Source organism: Prionailurus bengalensis, chromosome B2 (assembly GCF_016509475.1).
Source record: "Prionailurus bengalensis isolate Pbe53 chromosome B2, Fcat_Pben_1.1_paternal_pri, whole genome shotgun sequence".
NCBI lineage: Eukaryota > Metazoa > Chordata > Mammalia > Carnivora > Felidae > Prionailurus > Prionailurus bengalensis.
Window position 1 is genome coordinate 44,042,387 of NC_057349.1, and position 25,177 is coordinate 44,067,563.

The 25,177-nt window shown below is 42.6% G+C and overlaps 1 protein-coding gene and 1 long non-coding RNA gene across 3 annotated transcripts in view; one reads left to right on the top strand and one right to left on the bottom strand.

Annotated features, from left to right (window-relative positions):
* Positions 1 to 5,175: 5,175 nt before the first annotated feature.
* Positions 5,176 to 25,177, bottom strand: part of PLA2G7 (phospholipase A2 group VII) — a 40,088-nt gene continuing 20,086 nt past the window's right edge. The window contains exons 2-12 of one of the 2 annotated variants that reach the window (XM_043591597.1): positions 23,143 to 23,285; positions 18,222 to 18,343; positions 17,639 to 17,783; positions 15,832 to 15,925; positions 13,701 to 13,769; positions 12,711 to 12,837; positions 11,442 to 11,555; positions 10,178 to 10,269; positions 8,604 to 8,774; positions 6,210 to 6,358; positions 5,176 to 5,668 (exon numbers count right to left, since the gene is read on the bottom strand). In XM_043591597.1, coding sequence (XP_043447532.1) covers positions 5,538 to 5,668; positions 6,210 to 6,358; positions 8,604 to 8,774; positions 10,178 to 10,269; positions 11,442 to 11,555; positions 12,711 to 12,837; positions 13,701 to 13,769; positions 15,832 to 15,925; positions 17,639 to 17,783; positions 18,222 to 18,343; positions 23,143 to 23,251 — 1,323 coding nt within the window. In that variant the 5' untranslated portion in view covers positions 23,252 to 23,285 and the 3' untranslated portion in view covers positions 5,176 to 5,537. The remainder of the gene's footprint in view (positions 5,669 to 6,209; positions 6,359 to 8,603; positions 8,775 to 10,177; positions 10,270 to 11,441; positions 11,556 to 12,710; positions 12,838 to 13,700; positions 13,770 to 15,831; positions 15,926 to 17,638; positions 17,784 to 18,221; positions 18,344 to 23,142; positions 23,286 to 25,177) is intronic. The other variant, XM_043591598.1, reaches the window with a different exon arrangement.
* On the top strand, positions 11,853 to 12,656 carry LOC122489595. Its single transcript, XR_006298947.1, has 2 exons — positions 11,853 to 11,996; positions 12,523 to 12,656. It is a non-coding gene; the product is annotated as an uncharacterized LOC122489595 (long non-coding RNA).

Genomic DNA, 25,177 nt, shown 5'->3' on the forward strand with positions numbered 1-25,177 from the left:
TGGTAGTCTCATTTTATTAAAAAGGAGGGACGCTGGGGTGGCTCAGTCAGTTAAGATTCCAATTCTTAGTCTTGGCTCAGGTCATGATCTCACAGTTCCTGAGATCAAGCCCCACATTGGGCTCTATGCTGATTGTGCAGAGCCTGCTTGGGATTCTCTCTTTCCCTCTCTCTGTCCCTCTCCGACTTGTTCTCTTTCCCTCCCTCCCTCCCTCTCTCTCAAAATAAATAAATAAATAAATAGACTTAAAAAAAATAAAAAGGAGGGGTGCCTGGGCAGCTCAGTCGGTTAAGCGTCTGACTCCAGCTCCAGTCATAATCTCATGGCTCATGAGTTCAAGCCCTGCATCAGGCTCTGTGCTGACGGATCAGAGCCTGGAGCCTGCTCTGGATTCTGTGACTCCCTCTCTCTCTCTCTGCCCCTCCCCTGCTCATGCTCTGTCTCTCAAAAAATAAATGAATGTTAAAAAAAATTTTTTTTAAGTTAAAAAGGAAATATGGGACACATCAAAGGCAGTCATAAGAGGGAAGTATATAGCAATCCAGGCCTTCCTAAAGAAGGAAGAAATGTCTCAAACATATAATCTAACCTTACACCTAAAGGAGCTGGAAAAGGAACTGCAAATAAAATCCAAAACCAGCAGAAGAAGGGAAATAATAAAGATTAGAGCAGAAATCAATGATAGAAAAATCAAAAAAACAGTAGAACAGATCAACGAAACTAGGGGCTGTTTCTTTGAAAGAATTAACAAAGTTGACAAGCCCCTAGCCAGACTTATCAAAAAGAAAAAGGACCTAAATAAATCATGAATGAAAGAGGACAGATCACAACCAACACTGCAGAAATACAAACAATAATAAGAGAATATTATGAGCAATTATATGCCAACAAATTGGGCAATCCGGAAGAAAAGGATAAATTCCTAGAAACATATAAACTACCAAAACTGAAACAGGAAGAAACAGAAGATTTGAATAGACCCACAATCAGTAAAAATATGTTGAGTCCGTAATCAAAAATCTCCCAACAAACAAAGAGTCCAGGGCTGGATGACTTCCCAGGGGAATTCTACCAAACATTTAAGGAAGAGTTAATACCTATTCTTTTGAAACTGTTCCAAAAAATAGAAATGGAAGGAAAACTTCCAAACTCATTCTATTAGCCCAGTATTACCTTGATTCCAAAACCAGACAGAGACCCCACTAAAAAAGAATTACAGACCAGAAACCCCACTAAAAAAGAATTACAGACCAATTTCCTTGATGAACATGGATGCAAAAATTCTCAACAAGGTCCTAGGAAAATGAATCCCATAATACATTAAAAGAATTATTCACCACAATCAACTGGGATTTATTCCCGGGCTGCAGGGGTGGTTCAATATCCACAAATCAATCAATGTGATACATCACATTAATAGAAGAAAAGATAAGAACCATACGATCCTCTCAATAGATGCTGAAAAAGCGTTTGACAAAATACAACATCCTTTCTTTATAAAAACCCTCAAGAAAGTATGGATACAAGGAACATACCTCAACATCATAAAGACCATATACGAAAGACCCACAGCTAATATCTATCATCCTCGATGGGAAAAAATCAGAGCTTTCCCCCTAAGGTCAGGAACATGACAGGGATGTCCACTCTCACCACTGTTGTTCAACATAGTACTGGAAGTCCTAGCCTCAGCAATCAGACAACAAAATGAAATAAGAGGCATCCAAATTGACAAGGAAAAAGTCAAACTTTCACTCTTCACAGACAACATGATACTCTGTGGAAAACCTGAAAGAATCCACCAAAAAACTGCTGGAACTGGCCCATGAATTCAGCAAAGTTTCAGGATATAAAATCAACATACAGAAATGTTGCATTTATAGACACCAATAATGAAGCAGCAGAAAGAGAAATCAAGGAATCTATCCCATTTATGATTACACCAAAGCCCATAAGATACCTAGGAATAAACCTAACCAAAGAAGTAAAAGATCTGTACGCTGAAACTATAGAATACTTATGAAAGAAGCTGAAGAAGACACAAAGAAATGGAAAAACATTCCATACTCATGGATAGGAAGACCAAATATGTTAAAATAGCAATGCTAACCAAAGCAATCCACACATGCAGTGCAATCCTTATCCAAACAATACTACCATTCTTCACAGAACTAGTACAAACAATTCTAAAATTTGTATGGTACCAGAAAAGACCCCAAATAGCCAAAGTAATGTTGAAAATGAAAACCAGAGCTGGAGGCATCATAGTCCCAGACTTAAAGCTGTATTACAAAGCTATAATCATCAAGACAGTATGGTACTGGCACAAAATCAGACATAGAGATCATTGGAACAGAACTCAAAACCCAGAAACGGACCCACAAATATATGGTCAACTAATCTTTGACAAAGAATGAAAGAGTATCCCATGGAAAAAAGACAGTCTCTTCAGCAAATGGTGTTGGGAAAACTGGACAGCAACATGCAGAAGAATGAACGTGGACCAGTTGCTTACACCATACACAAATAAACTCAAAATGGGTGAAAGACCTAAATGTAAGACAAGAAACCATCAAAATCCTACAGGAGAAAACACGCAACCTCTTTGACCTTGGCCACAGCAACTTCTTACTAGGTATGTCGCCAGAGGCAAGGGGAATTTGGGGGACCTCATCAAGAAAAAAAGCTTCTGCACAGTGAAGGAAACAATCAGCAAAACTAAAAGCAACCGATGGAATGGGAGAAGATATTTGCAAATGACATCAGATAAAGGGTTAGTATCCAAAATCTATAAAGAACTTATCAAACTCAACAGTCAAAACCCAAATAATCCAGTGAAGAAATGGGCAGAAGACATGAACAGGCACTTTTCCAATGAAGACATCCAGATGGATAACAGACACATGAAAAGATGCTCAACATCACTCATCATCAGGGAAACACAGACCAAAACCACAATGAGATACAGGTGTGAGGACACTTGTCAGAATGGCAAAAATTAACAACTCAGGAAACAATAGATGCTGGCAGGGATGCAGAGAAAGGGGAGCCCTTTTGTACTGAGAATGAACACTGGTGCATCCAGTCTGGAAAACAGTATGGAGGTTCCTCACAAAAATTTAAAATATAACTGCTCTATGACCTAGCAGTTGCACTATAAGGATTTTATCTAAAGGACACAAAAATGCTGATTCAAAGGGGCACATGTACCCCAATGTTTATAGCAGTGCCATCAACGATAGCCAAATTATGGAAAGAGCCCAAATGTCCATTGACTGATAAATGGATAAAGAAGATGTGTATATACAATGGAATATTATGCGGCACTCAAAAAGAATGAAATCTTGCCATTTGCAACAACGTGGATAGAACTAGAGTGTCTAATGCTAAGCGAAGTAAGTCAGAGACAAATATATTTCACTCATATGTGGAATTTAAGAAACAAAACAGATGAACATGAACATATGGGAGGAAAAAGAATAAGATAAAAACAGAGAGGGAGGCAACAATGAGAGACTCTTTTTTTAAAAGCGTATTTATTTTTTGAAAGGGAGGGAGGGAGGAAGGGAGACAGAGAAAGAGCAGGGAAGGGGCAGAGAGAAAGGGAGAGAGAGAGAATCCCAAACAGGCTCCACGCTGTCAAACAAACGATTTCCCATGATGCCCGACGTATAAGTGCGTGAAGTTTTAAGCCAGCTTTTTACCTCCATTTACAGCTATACCTGAGAGAGATGTGGATTCGGCTCCAGATCACCACAAACACCACAATGAAGCACGTCAAATAACTTTTTTGGTTTCCCAGTGTGTATACAAGTTATGTTTACACTAGAGTGTAGTCTATTAAATGTGCAATAGCATCTCTAAACAAAGCAACGTACATACCTTAATTTAAAAATACTTGATTGCTATAAAAATGCTAACCATCATCTGAGCTTTCAGTGAGTCATAATCTTTTTGCTGGTGGACAGTCCTGACTCCATGCTGATGGCTGCTGACTGATCAGGAGGCTGCTCATGGCTCCGGTGGCTGTGGCACCCAAAATGGGGGCGCCTGGGTGACTCAGTCAGTTGAGCACCTGACTTCAGCTCAGGTCATGATCTCACGGTTCGTGAATTCAAGCCCCGCATCAGGCTCTGCACAGACAGCACAGAGCCCACTTCAGATCTTCTGTCCCCCCCCCCCCCCCGCCTCTCTCAAAAATAAACACTTTAAAAAAAAGCGTCTTTTAAAAAGACAATGAAGTTTGCCGCATTGACTTCCTTCCATGAACAATTTCTCCGCAGCACGTGATGCCGTGCGGTAGCCTTTTACCCCCAGTAGAACTTCTTTCAAAATCGGAGTTCATCCCTTCACACCCTGCGGCTGCTCTGTCAACTAAGTGTACCTCGTATTCTAAATCCTATGTTGTCATTTCCACAGTCTTCCCGGCATCTTCACCAGGAGTAGATTCCATCTCAAGAAACCACTTCCTGTGCTCATCCGTAAGAGGCAACCCCTCATCCGTTCAAATTTGATCATGAGCTTGCAGCAATTCGGGCACATCTTCAGGCTCCACGTCTGATTCTAGTTCTCTTGCTATTTCCACCACAGCTGCACGCACTTACTTCCTCCACGGAAGTCCTGAACCTTCAACGTGTAAAAAATTCAGTATCTGTCCTGTGCAATAAAGCAAGGTATGCCTGTGTTGTGCTATTCCACTTCTACCACTGCATACACAATTTAAAACATACATAAAACCAACTAGAAAAACAAACCAATTAAAAGCAATTCTGTTTCCTTTGTTATCCTTCACAGGCTTCGGCTGCATAACTAATATGTTATAACTGGAATCCCTGGCCCGGGTCTCGTGCACCTTTCTTGAGTAGGTGGAATCCATCAGAGATAAAGCATTAAGTAAATGCAAACAAATTATAAACTCTCTTTAATCCATTTTAATCTGCTGCCTTTGCCTTGTCTCCAATACTCTTATCCTTGGCCACTCCCCTAATTTAGTTTTCATATTGAAATTGTACAGTATCCCTAGTCCTGTGGTAAATCAGTGCTTTTATCATCTGTGTGATCTAATTTTTCTCACCATGACCAAAAGTCAAAGGGGAGTGCTTCCAAAGTCTACCTAGAATACCATATTGCCAAAACTCAATTCTACTCATAATAGAAAAGAGAGGCAAAAAAAAAAAAAAAAAAAAATCTGTATTTATTGTATTTGGAGGGAGTTAGTTATGTCATTGCAACATGTTTTCATTAGCATTGTGCCTGTTTTGATATACTTGTCCACTAAAGGAATGTAAAAATAGTTATTAATTTTGACACTGAAAAAGTATCATCTTAGTAAAATAAAAATTTAGGCTGGTATGATTGTTATACATAGCAGTCATTCTTTACATTTAAAGAAAAAAATTCCAGTACAAGCTTCAATCACTGTTATGATATAGTCTACATTTTATAATAGAGTTATTTGAGAAAAAAAACAAACATTAAAATCACACACATACACACACTTTTAGACAGCTTTTTAAAAAGTGCTCTTGATCTAAATTCTATTTCTCTCTTCCTGTAGAGTTCTGTAGAGTGACATGCTGGTTGGTTGTGTCAATGTTGGTCCCTGGAATAAGATTATCATCTTCTCCTTCAATTAAAGAATCCCACTGATCAAAATCTTTCTGCAGTCCTGGAAGAGAAAAATGTTAACAAGAATATGAAGCTTTGGAGAGTACGAGACAGCTCAGTGCCTCTAGGTGGCAGGACAGCCTCACAAATTACACCACAAACAGCCACCAAGTCTGCACAGAAAGACGATTCCCTTTAACAAGCTAGACTTCCAGGGCGCCTGGGTGGCTCAGTCCCTTAAGTGTCTGGCTTCAGCTCAGGTCACGGTCCCACGGTTTGTGGGTTTGAGCCCCACGTTGAGCTCTGTGCTGACAGCTCAGAGCCTGGAGCCTGCTTCAGATTCTCTCTCGTTCTCTCTCTCTGCCCGTCCCCTGCTCATGCTCTGCCTCAAAGATAAATTAACAGGTAGACTTCCCATCTGTGATATGTAGCATGAGAAGCAGCAAAACTCAATCTCTCAAGTTTCTTTCTTCAAACTGATTTACTGTTCTGGGACATTGTAAACCAACTGGAGACAGTTAAAATGGGACTCACACTGCAATAAAACAGTTTTGTCTTAAGAAGCACCTGGTTTGTGTCATGAGACACTCTTAGTTTCTTACCTAAATGCTTTTGTAAGAATGCTAATGAAGCTTTGTTGCTAAGATCAATTGCTACATTTGAATCGATATCTCCTTTTAAAGTGAACATGTATCCAATTATTTTGCCAGTTGCAAAAGTGAAATCCACAAAATTCTGATGCACTGAACCCCTGAAAGAGAAATGAGAGGTTTATAAATCACATTGTTTGACAAAATTATTTTGGTACTTAGGATGCAGGAAGGATAGTGGTCTAGGTAGCCTATTGAGTGAAAACTAAGGAAACAAAACTTGTAGATTTGATCTCTGTAGATGTGTTTGTGGGTCACAGGCTGTGCATCTTAGTATCTATACATCTTCCCCTCTAGATAAACAAAGATTCCTGAGTTCCTTGGCATCTTGGTTTTAGAAGAAATGATTCCAGCTTTTCGGTGGGCTAGAATAGTCCCAATTTGAGCTGACAAAATGTGTTACGTGTTGCAGGGACTGTATACTCAGAGCCAGAAGCCTTTACCAACGCTGTTTAATTTCGTATCTATGTGATGCTATTCAAAACACACTGCACCTAAACCTTGGATTAAATATTTGGTGGGGGGGAACCTCTTTTCCTTGTATTATTTAAGCTGTAAACACCTTACAGATATCATTTACACTGCTCTTTAAATCTACCTAACATCAAGTAAATGGCCTTTTTTGGTGATCACATTCCACTGCCTCTAAGACATTTGACACTTTCTTGCCGTTTTCTTTTTCCTTTTGTTTCTCTGATCTCCTTTCCCTTGTTTGTACCTTCCCTTCTTCCCCTAACAACTCTGTTCTCTTCACACACATATAGACATTCCTCGATATTCTGCTCTCAGACCACTTCTTCCCCTACTTGGTGGCTCTTATCTACTTGGTGGTCTTATCTACTCCCAAGGTTTCAGGTGTAAGACACAAATTCTGTCCTGCCCGGTTTGTGGCCAGACATCTCTACCCTGGTTTCCCCGTCCCAAGCTAAGAAATTCCGAGATGAAAACGTATGTCTCCAGCCCCGAATGGTGCAACTCTTCCTCTTCACCTTGCTGCTGCTTCTAAGCAAACACCACTCTTTCCGTTATCTGTACTCAACCCAGAGCCACCTGCCTCCTGCTCCTTCTTCCCTGCTTCCAAACACAACGTGAGTGTCAGAAGGTAGAACCGGGTCATGAGAGGGCTGGGAGTAGAAAACTGGATGCTATCAACAGTGGAGGAATGGCCTCAGGAGAAGGAGAGGGTCGGGGAGAAAGGGAGGGTGCAGTCTAGATGGAGGGAGGAGCAGGAAAGAGTAGGGGTGTGGGAACCAGGGGAGGAGAAACAGAGGGAGTCCACAGTGTCTAACGGATGCAGAGAGCAAGGCTGAGGCTGCGAATAGGCTGCTGGGCCTTTTATGTCCTCCACAGGACGCATTTCGGTACATTGGTGGCATTCAGCTGGTCCACAGGAGTCAAAGTGGAAATGGAAGTCAGGATGAGCTCTTAAGTACGAGCTATTCTTTCCAGGCTCCTCGCAGAGAAAGGATGAAAAAGGTAAAGAGCCTAGTAAGGAAGTGGGGTTGAGGGAGGGTAGGCGTTCTGCATTACCTCTGTTTTAGAATTAGACTTATACATACAAATATTGAAGTCCTTAACTAACTTGAAGCTAAATTGAGGTCCGTAACTAAACCACCTTAGACCCTCCTATCTGTTTAACGTCTCTTGATCCTTCAAGGCCAATTCTATTCCCATGTCTTCCACGGTGTCTTCTGACCACATCAGATAGAAAAGACTCCATTCTCCGACCCTATCACAGCGTTTATCACCTATGCTCTTTGTGTTTCCTTCCTGCCACCACTTGTCTTCTTTGAAATAAACCATGTTTCAGATAGAAGAGGAATGCCCCCTACCCTATAACATCACATCGTGAGTTCAAAACTCTTTTGGGATTTCTTTTTCACATTCATGATATACGTGTATCACGGATGCTCAAGGGGGTCCCATTATAGCTTTGGGGAATTTCAAGATTCTTTCCAAACAGGTAAACACATTGCCGATCTCAACAGATGCTCTGACTGTTTTTCCAAAGAGTTCCCAGCCTGGCTTAATGATACAATACCTCTCCCTACCCTCGCCCCCCAAATGCATAAGCCTGCTCTTGTGTTTACATAAAAATAGCATGTATCCTAATGCAAATTTTAATGATCAATATATGAATGACATATGTTAACACTACTCAAAACATTTGCATTTTAAAGAGTAAACACAAAGGCTCTTAGACCCTGAAAGTATCTAATATTCTCCCTTATTGAAAGTCTAAACAGTGAATTTAACAACTCTGCGACGGCTACCAATGGTACTTTGGGATGCTTATCCAAGTTTCAAGTTTCTTTTCAGAGGATGAAATAAATCACTAATACTTACCTGATTGTAATCATTTTTCTTTCTTTGTCAGGTGAGTAGCATTTTTTCATTTTTATGATATTAGCAGGATATTGGAACCGTTCCGAGTTGATAAAAAAGAGGGGCTGAGGAATTCTGGAATATACTTCATCACCCAATGGAAGCATCCATGCATCCAGGGCAATACCACACCTGCAGGTGTTTGTAGACAATGATAAAAGAAAGCTGGATACACGCTGGCCGACAGACATACAGCGTTCCTGATGATGCCAGGATTAATGGACATGCACCACACTGGTTCATTACAGGTTAATCTCACTGGTACTATACTTCAGTGTGGGAAGGGAATATGATTAGCTTCATATGGCAGTCGACTTGGCATTACATAATCATTTTCTTTAGGAGACATTTAGGAATCGTGACCTTTAGAACGATATAATATGCTTAAAATGTTTTCATTTTTGTTACGGTCTTCAAAATACATTCTCGAACAAGTAACGATTTCTTCAGAACTGTAGGGTGTCTGAAGAAATACAATACATGCACTATCGCCCGTTTCCAGCACATACGGCCAGTCTGTGGTTGATTTATTATGCCTTTTTCAGAGTAACCATTGGACCACTTGCTTTGAGGTACTACACCTGAAAAAGTGGGGCTTGAAGAAAAACATAGGGGGCGTATCATTCGAAAATGTAACTTTCTTTTTAAAAGTAAGTTTATCCTGTTTCTGGACCTTTTGGACACTCCATTTTATGTGCTAAATGGGCAAACTAAGATAATTCCTTTAAATGGAAACCGATTTTAAGGAAGAAATGTGAGATGAAGTTTCAGAGATGATCCTACCCACTTTCTTACTGGTTGGCTCTACATGATCTCATTAGTCTGTGATGACATAGTTCAAGAAAGAAAGTATTTTTTCCTGGGGTCTGGTCCTGACTGTCACCCAAGTTAAGTGTAATTTAAGACCTCTGTCCATCTTAAGGATGGGAAAAAAAAATTAAAAATGCCCTGCATATTGAAGAAGTCTAGAAATACTACAAGACGCATTACTGGCATCACAATCATATGTCATATATGAAATGTATACAGGGGCGCCTGGGTGCTCAGTCGGTTGGGCGTCCGACTTCGACTCAGGTCATGATCTCGCGGCTGTGGGTGCGATCCCCACATCAGGCTCTGTGCTGACAGCTCAGAGCTGGAAACCGCTTCGGATTCTGTGTCTCCCTCTCTCTCTGCCCCTCCCCCGCTCACGCTCTGTCTCTCTCTCCCCAAAATAAACAAACACTAAAAAATAGTAATAAAATAAAATGATGTATAAAGATAAATTTCCAAATGAAAATGTTAAGTGCTTAAGCAGATAAATAAGAATGATGAAGAAAAATATATAGAAATGGGGAGATCTTATGATAGCCAGAGAAGTAGATTATTTCTGTCTAGGAAAATTCATACAGAGTACTTATGGAGGCAAAAGAACAGACTTATAAGCCCTGAAGGGTCCCTTCCTCATTAAGAATTTGAAAAATACTCTATCTCACATGGGTTATCACTTCCTCTCTTCCAATAGCTTACTGTTTTCTCTCTTTGCCTCCTCTTACCTGAATCTCTGGTCTTCACTAAGAGTCTGAATAACTGTGGCTCCACCAAAAGAATGTCCAATTACTGCTAATTTATTCCTGTCAATAGAGTCCTATATGAAAAAGCATGATATATATTCATAACTATCTCACAGGTTGTTAGAATAGACTAAATTAGTTTTTAAATTATAAAATTATTAATAATTTCATGGGCATGGTTAAGTACCTTGATTTCTTATAAAAGAAATACATACATACATACATACACACAAATATACACATATACATACACGTGTATGTATACATATATGTATATACGTATACACAAATAACACACACACACATGCACACACATTGAGCATTCATAGAAGTTCAGAAGTGAACTTAATGATCGATCTTCCTAGGCACCCACACTTGCAACACCAGCATCATTGCTGCCTTCTGCCTCTCCCTCTGTCCACATTTAATTAGTTTGTTCATTTCATGAGTATCTATTGAACACCTGCTCTGTGCCAGGCACCGTAGTTCACTTTCAATGAGCTCCCAGTCTATCAGTGAAGAAAGAGACATGGACACGTGATGCAAATACAACAGGGTGGTGCCAAGGAGCTAGGAGGGTGATAGATAGTTCGCCAGTCCAGGGCTGGGGTGACAATGGGGTCCAAGAAAGCTTCTCGGAGGAGGTGACGCCTGACTTGAGATGAAGATTAAGCAGGACTCAGGGAGAAGAATGTGTCAGGCCAAGGGGAAAACATGTACAAAATCATGGAGACACGAGAGGGAGTAGATGGTCGAGGGACAAGAAACTCTTCACTGTGTCAGGAGAACAGACGATCATCTTCTACCCAGACTGAAGCCCTTCTACCTCGTACCCTCTACTCCCTGTCCTCCGTCCTCCATACACACTCTTGGGTATTTGTGCATGCCCTCCACTTTGATACTCTTCCACCTCCTGTCCATATTCTGCTGAAAACTTTTGGCCACCATTTCAGGATCACGCTCAACAATATGCAGGAGCCATCCGAGAAATGACGACACTTCTACTGGAGCTCTTGAGTTGAACCACAGAAACGGCTGCTTCTGTAGCTCAAAGCTGACTGTGGGCAATCTCATCTACAGTTCAGCCTAGTTCATTCCTCATCACTATAATACTTCACATACACTTTTTTTTTTTTTTTAATTTGCAGCCTTTTGTCACACGGTTCCATGCATTACAGCAGAAAAGCAGATGATAAGGAACAATAAAGAACTACAGGACAACGGAAATGACTTTTTTCAAGCTCACCTTCAGTTGTTCCATATCAAACTCTACATCTAATGCATTCTTCACTGGCCTTCCACGATCAATGTCCAGAATCAAATCGAGAGCCTGGGAACACTCCTTTGCCCTTTGGCGCACCTAGTGTGATTATTAGAACACGGAAATGACCAGTAAAGAAGCTGCGATACTTATTTTAAAGTGTGTGTACGAGTTGCGTGTGGGAAAGACGATTGATTGCTTATAAACTACAAATGTCTCAGTGATTAGTGACTGGAACACAACCTAGTGTAAGGACACAGGCTTTAGCCCTGCAGGTAGTTACAGCTGAGTCCAGATCCTGTCTCTGCTGCTTCCCCACGGTGTGACTTCAGACGGTTTCCTTAACTTCCGCAGCTCCCATTTGTTGTGTAATAATGCCTACCTCAGTGAAATGTGGGTGGGGTTAGATGCAATGACATATGGAAAACACCCATTGTAGTAAAGCTTGGCACAAAGGTGGAAGCCAATGTGCCCTCTATCACTTATCTTCCAGACTCCCCCGTGAGCCAAATACGGTTATTATTCACTACTTTGCAACAGGTAAAACATAGAAGCAAAATAGAGTAAGTCGCTTGATCGAGATCATCCCACTAGGAAGCGAGGGCATCAGGATTCAAACATAGAAATTTGGATTCTAAGGCCTGGACTCAATATTGTCCTATATTGCTTCTCCAAAAAGTAGTGCTTTTAATATTGCCTTGGCAGCGAGGGTATTTATGGATTCCTTTTCTAGCACCTCTGAGATTCTAAAATTAGAAGTTCTTTTTTCTTTTTTAAATTTTTAAAATATTTATTTATTTATTTTTGAGACAGAGAGAGACAGAGCATGAATGGGGGAGGGTCAGAGAGAGAGGGAGGCACAGAATCGGAAGCAAGAGCTGTCAGCACAGAGCCTGACGCGGGGCTCGAACTCACGGACCGTGAGATCATGACCTGAGCCGAAGTCGGACGCTCAACCGACTGAGCCAGCCAGGCGCCCCTAACATTAGAAGTTCTGATGCCAATGATTTCTGAATATCTACTGTCATCTCTCAAGATTTTTATGTTGGTCTTTTGTTTTTACCAGATCCAGATCTGATCCAGACTTTTCATCAAGGGAGCTGTATCACTCTGAAGATCTTCCAACAGGCCTTTTGGGAATGGGAAATGGGAGAGCTCGGAGCAGACCTTACCATGTGCAAATTAAATCAGCAAGCATCATCATCGTGCATACGATTTTTAGTCACCACGCCTCCTCCTGCTGCTGCAATGTACCTGCTCATTTCGTAGAGGCACCTCCTGGTCCCCTGGTTTTAGGGTTTTAAGATAGAGCCAAGACTTGTTCCCTATTTCTACAGCAGACTGGTCCCTGAAATAGTAAGTCGCAGACGCAGATCCGTCTCTACAACACAAACAAATCAATTACTTACATTCGCTCTTCCTCATCCCCATCCCGCACTTCACTCTGATCTTTCCGACTTCCCTTTCTTCTTCCACTCTACCTTTGTTTTAAAACCGTTCTCACTCGTCTGTGGACTGTGAGGAACTTAACAGAAGACCGTGGGGGAAGGGAAGGGGAAAAAAAATAGTCACAAACAGAGAGGGAGGCAAACCAGAAGAGACTCTGAAATACAGAGAACAAACTGAGGGTTGTGGGGGGGGGGGGAGGGGCGGAGGAGAGGGGGAAAATGGGTGATGGGCATTCAGGAGGGCACTCGCTGGGATGAGCACTGGGTGTTGTAATTAAGGGATGAATCACGGGAATCTACTCCCGAAGCCAAGAGCACACTGTGTGATGGCTAACTTGACAATAAATTATATTTTAAAAATAAATAAATGAAAATAAAAATAAAACCAAAGAGGCCCCCAAGGGAGTCATCAGAAAGAGCCATCGCTGCAGGTCAAGTCAACCCGTCCTATCGTCATTGTTCTAGGAGGCCCCCTCGCAAACTCATGCGTGCAATCCAATCCCAGTGCTGACATTTTTTCACTGTGTGATTTACAGCAAGTTACTCAACCTTTCCCAGCTTCATTTTTCCTCCTCCTTAAAAGAGTGACAACAGTAACCATTTCAGAGGGTTGTTCCAAAGATTAAATGATGTATGAACATGGCACACAATGACAACTCTCGAAATGTTAGCTGGTTTTCAACTCTTGACAATTTAACTCAGACCCCTTTTATCCCCTCATCACGTAACCATAGTTGACAATTTCACTGATTTCTTTTTATAAATCTTCTTGGAAGTCAGAGCCCAGGCGACATACCTGTGTTCTACAGCAGCAACTATGAACCCATGAGATGCAAGATCAATGCCAACAGCAGAATAAATTGTCCTTCAAAACAAAACAAACAAACAGGAAGCACTGAAATAGCTGTCATGCAAAGGCGGGGTCCACTAATGAGCCTCGGAATGTGGAAGCCATCACACCCCTGTGGTAGTGTCCAGGGGTACACCAGAGAGCTGTGGTTCTCAAAGGGGGCACACTTCTGCCTCTCGGGGGATACCTGACAATGTCTGGAGGTAACTGCATTATCATGACCGGGCAGAGGGTGCTGTTGGCATCCAGTGGATAGAGGGATGCTGTTAAAAATCCTACAGTGCACAGGGCTACCCTCCACGATAAGAAATTCTGAGAAATGTCAGTAGTCCTGAGGTTGAGAAACCGTGATGCAGTGATTCTAAATATTGCCTTTGAGAGCGCTGGATTTTAATCTTGGTCCTACCACCGACCAGGTATATAACTTTAGGCAATTGCATGACCAGATCTTTGTCTGCACCTGTAAAATGGGACTTTATAAAGCCTTTGCTTTAGAACAGTTAGAAGGTTTTGCTAAGACAGCGTACGTAGGAAGGCAGTGCAGTGTGGTGCTGAAGAGAACACGACCTGCTGTCTGACCACTACATTTGAATCTGCCACTGCTTTGGATAAGTCACTTATCTGTCCTCTGCAACACTATGATAACTGGTGGGATTCTTGTAAGGATTAAGTACATTAATATGTTTTCAGTGCTTATAACCACATCTAAAACAGGGGAAAGGCTGAACACGTGTCAACTGTTATTTATTTAAATGACTGGAAACAATCATGTGCTAAGTAAGCTGCATTGACCCCTTCCAGTTCCTCATTCTGGATGATCTTCTCGTGTCATGCATTCAATAGGAAATGGCAATAGAGAACCAAAGAGAGGTAGTGGGAACGATGTCCTCTATTGTTGAAGATATGCAATCTACCGAGGAAGGGGAAATGGGTCTAGTACAGGGATCAGCAAACGTCTTCTGTAAAAGGCCAGAGTGTAAATATTCCCAGCTCAGTGGGCAATACGATATCTGTCACAGCTGCTCAACTCTGCTGTCGTAGCACAAAAGTCACCGCAGACAATGCGAAAGACGAATGAGTGTGGATGTGTTTCAGTAAAGCTTTATTTATAGAACTGAGCAGCAGGCTAGCATTGGTCCTCAGATTCTAACGTGCCAACCACTGGTCTGGTAGAAATCAAAGAAATGGCTCCAATTGAAGTACCGAAGATAATTTCTTATTGCAGAAGCTACCCAACTTCTGGCCAACTAAAAGTCACCTTTAATTTTCTGAAAGTCTTATAATCCTCTGAGGTAGAAAGAAAGGTAGGCAGTTGAGAAAACAGAGGAGGCGTGGGCGTGGCGGTCATGAAAACGTGCCACTCTGAGATCATGCCACAGAGAGCGTAGTTGACTAAAGACCCCACTGAGCCCCTTCCCCTTTGGATCCACCACCCCCAGCTAAGCTTCCTGTGGGCTGTGCCCAGTGACTGGGCATGGCACGGGTACCAATGGAGACCCATTCCCGTGAGATGCGAGGCTCCTTTGATGAGCAACTTCGAGTTAAGCACTCTCTCATTTGGCCTGGTCCAGTCTCTGCTAGAACTGTGCTGTAATCTGGGATTCTCCATACCCAATCTCTCCATTCCCCATCTCCTTCCCAAGTGTCCAACCTGCATCATGATCTGAAGATTCTGTCTTTTCCTCTCTGTTCCCTCTATCCTTCACGGGCATTTCTCTCCATAAATGTCTTTTATAAGCCAATCCAATCTTGGTGCACACTTCTCAGAAGACCTGAGCTAATCCAGGGGATGGTTGTGAGAGTGTATTGTACTATAGAAGGGTGACAGCCCCAAATGCCACCTCTTCTGTTCTCGTCATGAGGCTAGTCCCCATGAGCTGGAAGGAGAGAACAAACTACTTGACCAGATAGGGCTGGACTGATCAATAGACCATGGTCAACATTTGAGGAACCCCAATTCCTCCAAGACGGGGGTGACCATGATACTCCAAACTCTGCTCTTCTTTTTGCGAGGGGAGGGCAGGGAATGCATTGCCATTGGACCTTAAGGGTTAAAAGTTTTCCTCTCACACGTTACCGGAATGCTCCAAGACCATGAGAAAAAACTATTAGTGGGTATTTTTCACCAGTCCTCAGAGGAGAATTCCAGTTTGCAGGAGTTGTCATTGAACCTAGACAACAATGAGAGATTATAATTAGTGTTTGCTCTGACTTGAATGTTGCCGCTTAATTTAATTTACATCTTCTTAGTAGAAATCCTAACTCATGGAATTTATACTTATGTTTTTATGGACTAATAGTAAATTCATTAAAAAGTCTGCTGCTAGATACTTAACACCCAAAGACCTGAAGCATGTAGTTTTTCCTAAGACCGTAAAATCATGAATTATCAGTTTTCACTGCCAGCTCTGAACTGAGGGTGAGACACTTACACCCTTACACCCTTACAGGTGTATTCAGAAGGCTGTTCCTGAGCACCAACCCCGGGTCTTGGTGAAACTTCAAAGGGAATATTCTGAAACCAAACTACGGAATAAACCTCAGGAGCGTTACCCTGAGAACCAGAATCTTCAAATCTCCTTTCATTCCATGCTAATTTGGTAATGATCAAGACAGACCGCTGACTTCATACTCGGCTGTGCCTTTGGATGCAGCTCTACCACTTACTATTGACCTCGAGCAAGTAACGAGAACTCTCCGAGTCTCCGATTCCTCTTTTGCACAATGGAGGAAATGACACCTGATAGGGCTTTTGTGAGAATGTTATCTAAGTAGGCAACATATGTAAAGCGCCTATCTCGTGCCGTAAGAAGGGACTCACAACGTGGAAGGCACTGTCTTCCCTCGTTTCACTTCTCCATTGCTATTGTCATTATCACCATGAGTTATTTGTGTTTCATTTTCTCATTTATAAAATGGAGAGGCAGTCATAAAGCTTGAATGTGATGATTGCCGTGGAAGTGATCTGTAACTTATTCGGCACCATAAAGAGGTGTTAGTTACGGTTCCATCATTTCTGCTATTAGGTGGTTTTTAGGAAAACTCCAAGGAGATGTTTCAAAGAATGCCAAAAGTGGCAGGCAGTTTTGAGAGGGAAATTTGAAGATGTAGTCGACACTGGCCCAACAGTAGTGTCTGGTCAAACAGGTAAGGAAGGAAACGTCTATATTAGTTATAAGTAGACAAATGAAGTGGGGAATGCACATCAGATTGTCTTGGTGAGGGAGGCTGGTCCCTTGGCGGGTAGGAGATGGGAATGAGAGCGGAGTCTCATCATTTACGACGGGTGAGAAATTAGTTTTCACTTTCGTACAAAGCATACAAAAGGGAAGTGGGCACTTTACCAGATTATTGCTTCCCTGCAGTATATGAGCAGGAATATCAAAGAATATCTGCCACAGGCAGATATTACAGCCGTCTTTAAGTCTGGCACTTTCCCTACCTCCATATACCCCGATATATGCAAAACGAACAAAACGAGAACCCCTGCTTCTCTGACAGTTGCCTGGGATTTTGAGAAGCAATTTGTCGGGGCGCCTGGGTGGCGCAGTCGGTTAAGCGTCCGACTTCAGCCAGGTCACGATCTTGCGGTCCGTGAGTTCGAGCCCCGCCTCAGGCTCTGGGCTGATGGCTCAGAGCCTGGAGCCTGTTTCCGATTCTGTGTCTCCCTCTCTCTCTGCCCCTCCCCCGTTCATGCTCTGTCTCTCTCTGTCCCAAAAAATAAATAAACGTTGAAAAAAAAAATTTGAAAAAAAGAAGCAATTTGTCATCTTAGAAGTTTAGACTGGAGAAAATCTACTTTGATCTTTGACAGAAACTTCTGCTGTTTTCAAGGTTTTCTTATATTCTAGAGCCTACCAAAGCAGGATCAACAGAAATCTTACCAAAAAAGAAGCTCAGTATTTTGCCCATAAGCCAGTGTGTTCCAAGAAATTTACTAAGACCAAAAAAATATTCTTTGTTTGGGATCCAAAGGGTGTCAGAGTGGTCATCCTCTTGGGATGGATAATACAAACGCAAGAAGGTGCCCTGGAGAGGAAAAGAAATCAATGTACTTTTAGTGAAGTTGCTTCTCCATTATGTCCCAACAGCTATTTGGCATATTTAATTAGAGGGGAAACCTCGGTTGTTCACAAGGAGGTCCAGAGAGAACTTTTTAAGCTGCTGTGGTGCCTGAATACAGTAGAAAGAGAAGGGGAAACATGTTTTCTGAGTGAAAAGAAAGCATGAGCAGGCTGGTTTCAACCATTAAGGAAGGGGAAAATAGAGCCTATAGATAAATAAATCAGATGATAGCAACAAATCTGGGAAAGACTTACATAGCAAAAGGCTTCTTATGCAACAACATAAATAACAACATGAGTCATTCTCAGGTGAGGGCAAGAGCAAGTTTCAAAACCTTCTAGGGGACCACAGGAACAGTCCATGTCAGAACATAAAGATTAGTGCTATTAATCAAAGCATTACCTTATTACTGTAATCAAACATCAAGTCTGTGCAACCGACAGAATAAGAGCCATTTCCTTTGGGAATTTTAGTTTGGCCTAAGCTTGCAGCAGCCATCAGAGCTTGTATTTTATTGACCCATGCTGAAAAAAAAAAAAAAAAAAGTGAATATTATCTCACTGTCATCCATTACACCCAGACTTTATCATGCAAAAGGAAATTCCAAGGGAATTAAGTTACACCCCTTAGTTTTTGGCCTCCTTCATTTCTTTACCTAACTAGTAAAATATACAAATAATTATTAAAGGCCTGATATAAGCAAAGTATTGTGGGGGAATAAAGATAGAGGTAGACATTTCTTAAGATGCTTAAGACCATCACCTCCTAACACTTACAGCCTTGCCTTTAGGCTCTGCTCTGATCCAGATCATGTTAAAAACCCCTTCCCCCGACTGTTTTTCCCAAACAGGAACCTTATCTCACACTTCAGATTTGGGCTTACAACTTCCCGTTGGGTGCCTCTACCTGCTATCCGTCCCTGAGGAACATCAAGGCCAATGGTCCAAAATAAGATCGAATGGCCATCTCACAACTCTCCTTCCTCATCCCCCAACCACACAGCCTGCAGCTCCAGCACTTCCTAGCTCGTGTATCCCGAGTCAGAAACCTGGGAATCCTCCTCCTATGTCCTTCTCATCAAACCCCTCCATCCAACGAGTCTCAATTTTAACATTTTGTTTTTAGCCTAAAATTCTCTCTCCAGTATAGCCCTGATCCCCTAATTGTCTATTTACACTTTCAAGGTCTCAGACAGTGGTCATCTCTCCTAACTGTCCTATTCATCTTGGATCTTAACCTTCAAATGCATCCTTCACATTTTACCAGGCTACTCTTCTTAGAATTTGTCAATGGCTTCCGATCACTAAGTGGCTATTTCTGAATGAGGAATATATTGGAATCTTTTTGGAAGGCAGTCTGTAGACGGTATTTAAATCTACACGTCTTCCTAAGCTACTTCCGTTGCTACTTGAGGCACGAATGTGGCCTATCCTTCCAATGTTCTGGAGTTGAAATGTGTAGATTTCATAGGGGCATAAGTTACATCCCAAGTTCTTGGGCACTGTAAGAAAGACCCTCAGTGATCTGAAGGTCTACTGCCTTGTACTCTTCTGCTTTTTCTTTACCTGCCTTCCATGGGCTCCAACACTCCTGAGCGATACACGGAGCTGTTCGACGCCTCGGCACCTTTATAAATTCTATTCCTTGTGTTTGAAATCCCAGGGGCAGACTCCTGTTCACCCTTTAACATCTTGATCAGATGTCAGGTCTTCTCCGAAGCCTTCCCTCATTCCCCAGACTTGTTTCATTCTCATTATTAAATCAGTTCCCTCTATGTGTTTCTATCATTCTTTTTTTCCTATCATATTAAAATTATGTGTTTGTACGCTCTGCTTCCCATACTAGGCTATTTCCTAAGAGCTGTGTACTTTTGTATCTTCAGATCTTAATGTTGGCACACAGCTGGTGCTCCATAAATCTTTGTGAAAGTAAGCTGAGCTGAGCTTTTCCACGGCTCACCAGGCTCTCATCTGCATCAACCCCTTTATGGTATATATTCTTTTACCCACCCACTCTTGAAACCTTCTTTGGTGCCTAAACTCTTCAACACACCTGCAGTTTTGCCTGTTACCCTCCTTTCTGAATCCCAGTTGAACCCGTATTTACTTGGTAAGATGGTGAGTCCAACTATCATTATAGCCAGACTTTCACTTTTCTATTTGTCTTTCCGAGCTTGCCTACTTGATACTGTGAGAGTCGATTTCACTGCTCGACAGACTCCTTCAAGCTTTCCATCGCATTCTGCCTCTGCCACTAAGACACAGGGAGCCGTTTTAGGTATGGAACTTATGTCGATATCATGGGGCATCACCCAGAAATGTTCTGAGGTCTGAGAAGAAGCCTGTCTTTCATGTCGGTGACTAATGTGTGAAGCACTTGCCAGCGATGAGCCCTTCAATACATGAGGCTTGCTAGTCAAAGTTGGTCCCTGAATCAGCATCACTGGGAGCTTGGAAATCAGGATCTTCAGCCGTACCCCAATTCTACTAAATCAGAAAGGCTGTGCCTATTCAAATTTACAAAACGACTAGGCGAAGGTACCAGACCACCTGATCTGCCATTCATACTCCAATAGTAGGAGCTAGTTCCAAGGAAGGTGGGAGTGAGATGAATGGCCTGGGGTATTGGAGCCAGGTAATTCTATTTTGGATTCCAGCTGTACCCCTGAGAAGCTATGGCGCTCTGGCCTAGGCAAGTTGCTCCCCTCTCTTATTCTCATTTCTAAAATGGCGGAAAAAAGCACTTGACAACCTGCAGGACAGCTGTGAGAATGAAGTGATGGTAGATTCAAAATCCAAAGTATTTCCTCAGACATTTAAACAACAACAACAACAACAACAACCCACTTTACCTGTAAAGGCTAACGGTTTCAGTGGTATTTAGAATCACAAAAGGCTCTTTCTTTCCCATTTAAGAGTGTCTACCAAGTCAGGCTTCCTGGTGCAACAGGGAGATGTTAAGCCCTGCCTTTCCCTCTGTGAGGGGCAGGCTGTGTCCGGCTGTGCCCCCACCCACATCAGCCATGATGTGATGGTACGGGCATCGAAGGGGAGGGCTACGGCTCATGGAGTTTGGTGAGGAGCCCAGAGAACGCACAGCCGCCTTGGAGGTACTCTACCTCTGGAAATTAGGAGTTCAGTTCTAGAGTAATGGGAGGGTTCCAAGGCCCACAAGGTTTCTCTTGTGAGATCTCAATTCCACCTCGGCTCTGGGAACCTTCTCCAATTACCTCGGAGTGCCCTCGTTCTCTAAATCCTGCTCTACCAAAAAGCCCCCTCGCTCAGCATTCAGGAGCCGCAGGTCAAGGTGAGTCTACAGTTCTGCCCATTTGAAGACGGCCCCTCAGGAATCTTGGAGCTAACCCAGGTGTGGGTGTAGGTCTACAGAGCCCTGTGGCTGTTCAGTGCCAGGGGGGTACAGAAAAGTTTCATCAGCCTGCAGGTAATCCAGTCACTGTCCCCGGTTTCCTGTTCTCCAATCATCTATCAGGACTCATCATGAAGGGAGAAACGAGGAGTCTTATCAGGTTGAGCGTCCATCCTCTAGATGATACAGTCTGTGGTTCAGAACTCATAGGTGTCACTCCTTGTTTTTCCTCAACTTTATTTTAATAGGAGCGTTGGAACCTCTGGACTATTTATAGGCTATTAATCTTACGATACATTTTTTGGGGTGTTCATTTGTCAAATATTCCTGATACTCACTCCTGGGTTTCAAGATGGATTGTATACACGCTAGGAACATAACATTTTCTTACACAGCTTTATGTACTCCATTAACAAAAAGGCTATTTCTAGCCCATACTTTACCTGCATAACCATGTTTTCTACATGCTCACTTAGTTAGGATATGAACAACCATCTATTATCCTAATCCTTTATTTAACCAAGGATTTCTAACAATTTACAAAACATGTATGCGTTCGGTTGCTCAAGACCGAATGGGACACTGGCCTTGACTGTGGGACTACAAAAGATGAATAAGGTAGTGTCCCTGTTCTTAAGTTTCTGCCAGTCCAATGACAGCCTTCCCGTGACTTTGAAACATGGGATATAAAACATGTTTTGAAATTCCCACCCTGAGCCAATAAAAAGTGCATGATGTAAATGTCTCCTAGCTGATAATCCGTCCGTCGGGTAAGATGTTACTCGTTCCCAATCCTTGGAAAACGTAATGGGAAAATGAACTTCACTAGGCTGGAAGGTCCTTGAGCTTGACCACAAGCTCACTGTCTTAGTCACCGGTGTATCAGCGATGACTCAACTTCCTGATAAGTGTTGTTGAATGAATGCACCTGTGAGATATTATGCCATTTCCTGTGTAAATACAGATACAACATAGAGTCTGTCCGACCGATGCATTTGCTTTGCCAACTACAAAGCAAGGCAGTATTTATCAGGTGCAGGGTTATGAAAGCCCTTTTGTAAATGTTACAGTAAGGAGTCACCCATCAAACCTGAACAGCTAGATCCAGAGTCACCAGGTCTGTGGCTTCAGAAGCCACCTACACTGCTCACCTGAGGAGAAGCTGGACAGAGAAGACTGTGCATCACCATGCTCTGGGATTTGCAGGAACCCACAAAACTCTGGAAGCAATCTCTTTGCAATACAGGTCCTTCTTGGTGATGACAGATGTACCTTTCTAGAGGTGGCTGTCCCACTCTGGCCACCTCTTCTGGGCCTGACTAAACCTGCTCCTCCTCCCCTTCCCTCCCACCACAAGGTAAGAGAGAGCAAGAGATGTGCATCCATTCTCCCCTGGAGCTCTTCAGCTGGTCCCTGCTTCCCCTCGTGATAACATAGAAAACATGGTTTCCCTCTGGACCCCAAGAGCCTAAATGGTCGTCTTCTCACATCACCCCCCCCTCCCAGTACTAACCAAGACTACACCTGTTGATCAAGACACCTGCCTCTCCTTCACCTGCATGGGAGCAGGTTTTGAGGTTGCCTCTGAGAGAACTCCAGGGGCTTTGTGTCACTGCGCCTGAGTGAGAGCGGGCTAGGGCAGTGAGGGACAGAAGGGGCCACGTTGAGGAAGTTCTCCACAGTGGTTGCCAGCTGAGCTTCCAGTCTGAAAATGCCTCATCTTGGTTCTGTCCTGAGTCATGATATTGAAGAAGACAGGTGCTTCTTCAGTTTCAGTTGCAATGAGGAGAAAGCGAGGCTCTCTCCCCGACCCCAGGAGAACAGGTCTCCATGAGCCTTTTTGTAATAGAACTTGGTTAGAAGTCCACACATGTGGACCACGTGGAATCCACATGTGGCCACGTGGAATCTGGCCACAGATCAGTTGCTCAAGCCCTGGAACAAAGATGCCTCTTACCTGATGATCTAATATGGGCAACAGGATTTAGGTCTTGCCAGTCAAAAGGATGAACCAGTGCGAGGCTGCTCCAGAGGCAGAAAAGCGCATGCAATTTGGATGGCAACATCTTGGAAGCTGAGGAGTGGTTTCAGCTTAACCTTCTTCAAGGCAGGTTATTAAAAGAAAAAAAAAAAAACAAAACACATGCAATCAAGAGGACTTTAATAGGCTGACAAATCAGGGAGATTAAGGCACTAGCAACATGATTTTACATACAATTATGGGAAGAAACCACCTGGAAAAAAACAGAATATGCATTTTCTGGGCCGGGTTTTTGAAAGGCATCAAGGTGGCCAAATCCTTGGGAATGCCGGATCATATCATAGCGCGTAGAAATAACACGTTGAGGCAGTCATAGTAGGTTTCTGGTCACTAATTCTCTAACTCTGTAGCAGTCTAGTTTGGTTATAAAGAACAGCATCGAAATAGAATAATTGTAGCAATCACAGATGGCAGTCAGTAATGTCCTAGCACATTCGTAAACACTCCGGGAGTTCTGGCTAATGTTTCCGTCACAATTATAAAATGATCATATTGCTGCAGAGATGACGTTTCATTTTTGGTGATCTCTATGCCTCTTCTACACTGAAACCTTCCCGGAGGCAGCAAGGTCAGGCCTTATGTATTCTTCCCACTGCCCACCAGGGGCCTGGCATGCCGTGGGTGTTGCATAAATGTTTACAGAATTTGTGAAGGAATGATTGTAGTCCAACACGTGGTATATTAGACTCATGATAATAACAAATGATATTACAACTGGGCGCTATGCTAACATCTTATTAGCAAAAGCCTATCTTGTATTTGTGCATCATCTTTACCTTCTAGAACTTCTCCCTTCATAAAACTGAATTGTTTCCTCACTGGTAATAACTTGCTAACAGACTTTTGTTTTCAGATGTATTTCTATGCTTGAATACATGCATAGAATACATACATAGCTATAAATACACACATACATGTAAATATCAATATGTAAAACTATACTCTTAAAATTTATTTGCAGAACTTCATTTCAAGTTACCCTTTTATTTATTTATTTTAACGTTTATTTAGTTTTTTGTTTTTTTTTTTAAATTTTTTTTTCAACGTTTATTTATTTTTGGGACAGAGAGAGACAGAGCATGAACGGGGGAGGGGCAGAGAGAGAGGGAGACACAGAATCGGAAACAGGCTCCAGGCTCTGAGCCATCAGCCCAGAGCCCGACGCGGGGCTCGAACCCACGGACCGCAAGATCATGACCTGGCTGAAGTCGGACGCTTAACCGACTGCGCCACCCAGGCGCCAACATTTATTTAGTTTTGAGAGAGAGAGAGAGAGACAGAGCATGAGCAGGGGAGGGGCAGAGAGAGAGGGAGACCCAGAATCCAAAGCAGGCTCCAGGCTCTGAGGTGTCAGCACAGAGCCCGATGCGGGGCTCGAACTCACAAGCTGTGAAATTATGACTTGAACCGAAGCCAGACGCTTAACAGACTGGGCCACTCAGGTGACCCTCAAGTTACACTTTTAATTTGATAATACGGTTAGAGTCTTTTCATATGAGTATACGGCACTATAGTTTGTCTTTTTATGTAAAATGGCACTTAGGAGTTCCTCAAAAAAGCTTGTTCACTAAACAAATGATAACATTGCCAACATTTGAAGGCTTATTATGCGCCCAGCATTTTTCATAGTTTCTGGCATGTGTTTTCTTATTCAGTTCGCCCTAAAACAATCTGTGAGGGAGATTTAAGTATCCCCATTGTATTCATGAGGAAATTGAGGCAAGGAAAAAACATTTTTTATATAATTTATCAGGTTGGCTAACATACATCATATCCAGTGTGCTCTTGGGTTTCGGGAGTAGATTCTTGTGATTCATCCCTTACATACAACACCCAGTGCTCATCCCAACAAGTCCCCTCCTCAATGCCCATCACCCATTTTCCCCATCCCCTTCCACCCTCAGTTTGTTCTCTGGATTTAAGAGTCTCTTATGGGGGCGCCTGGGTGGCT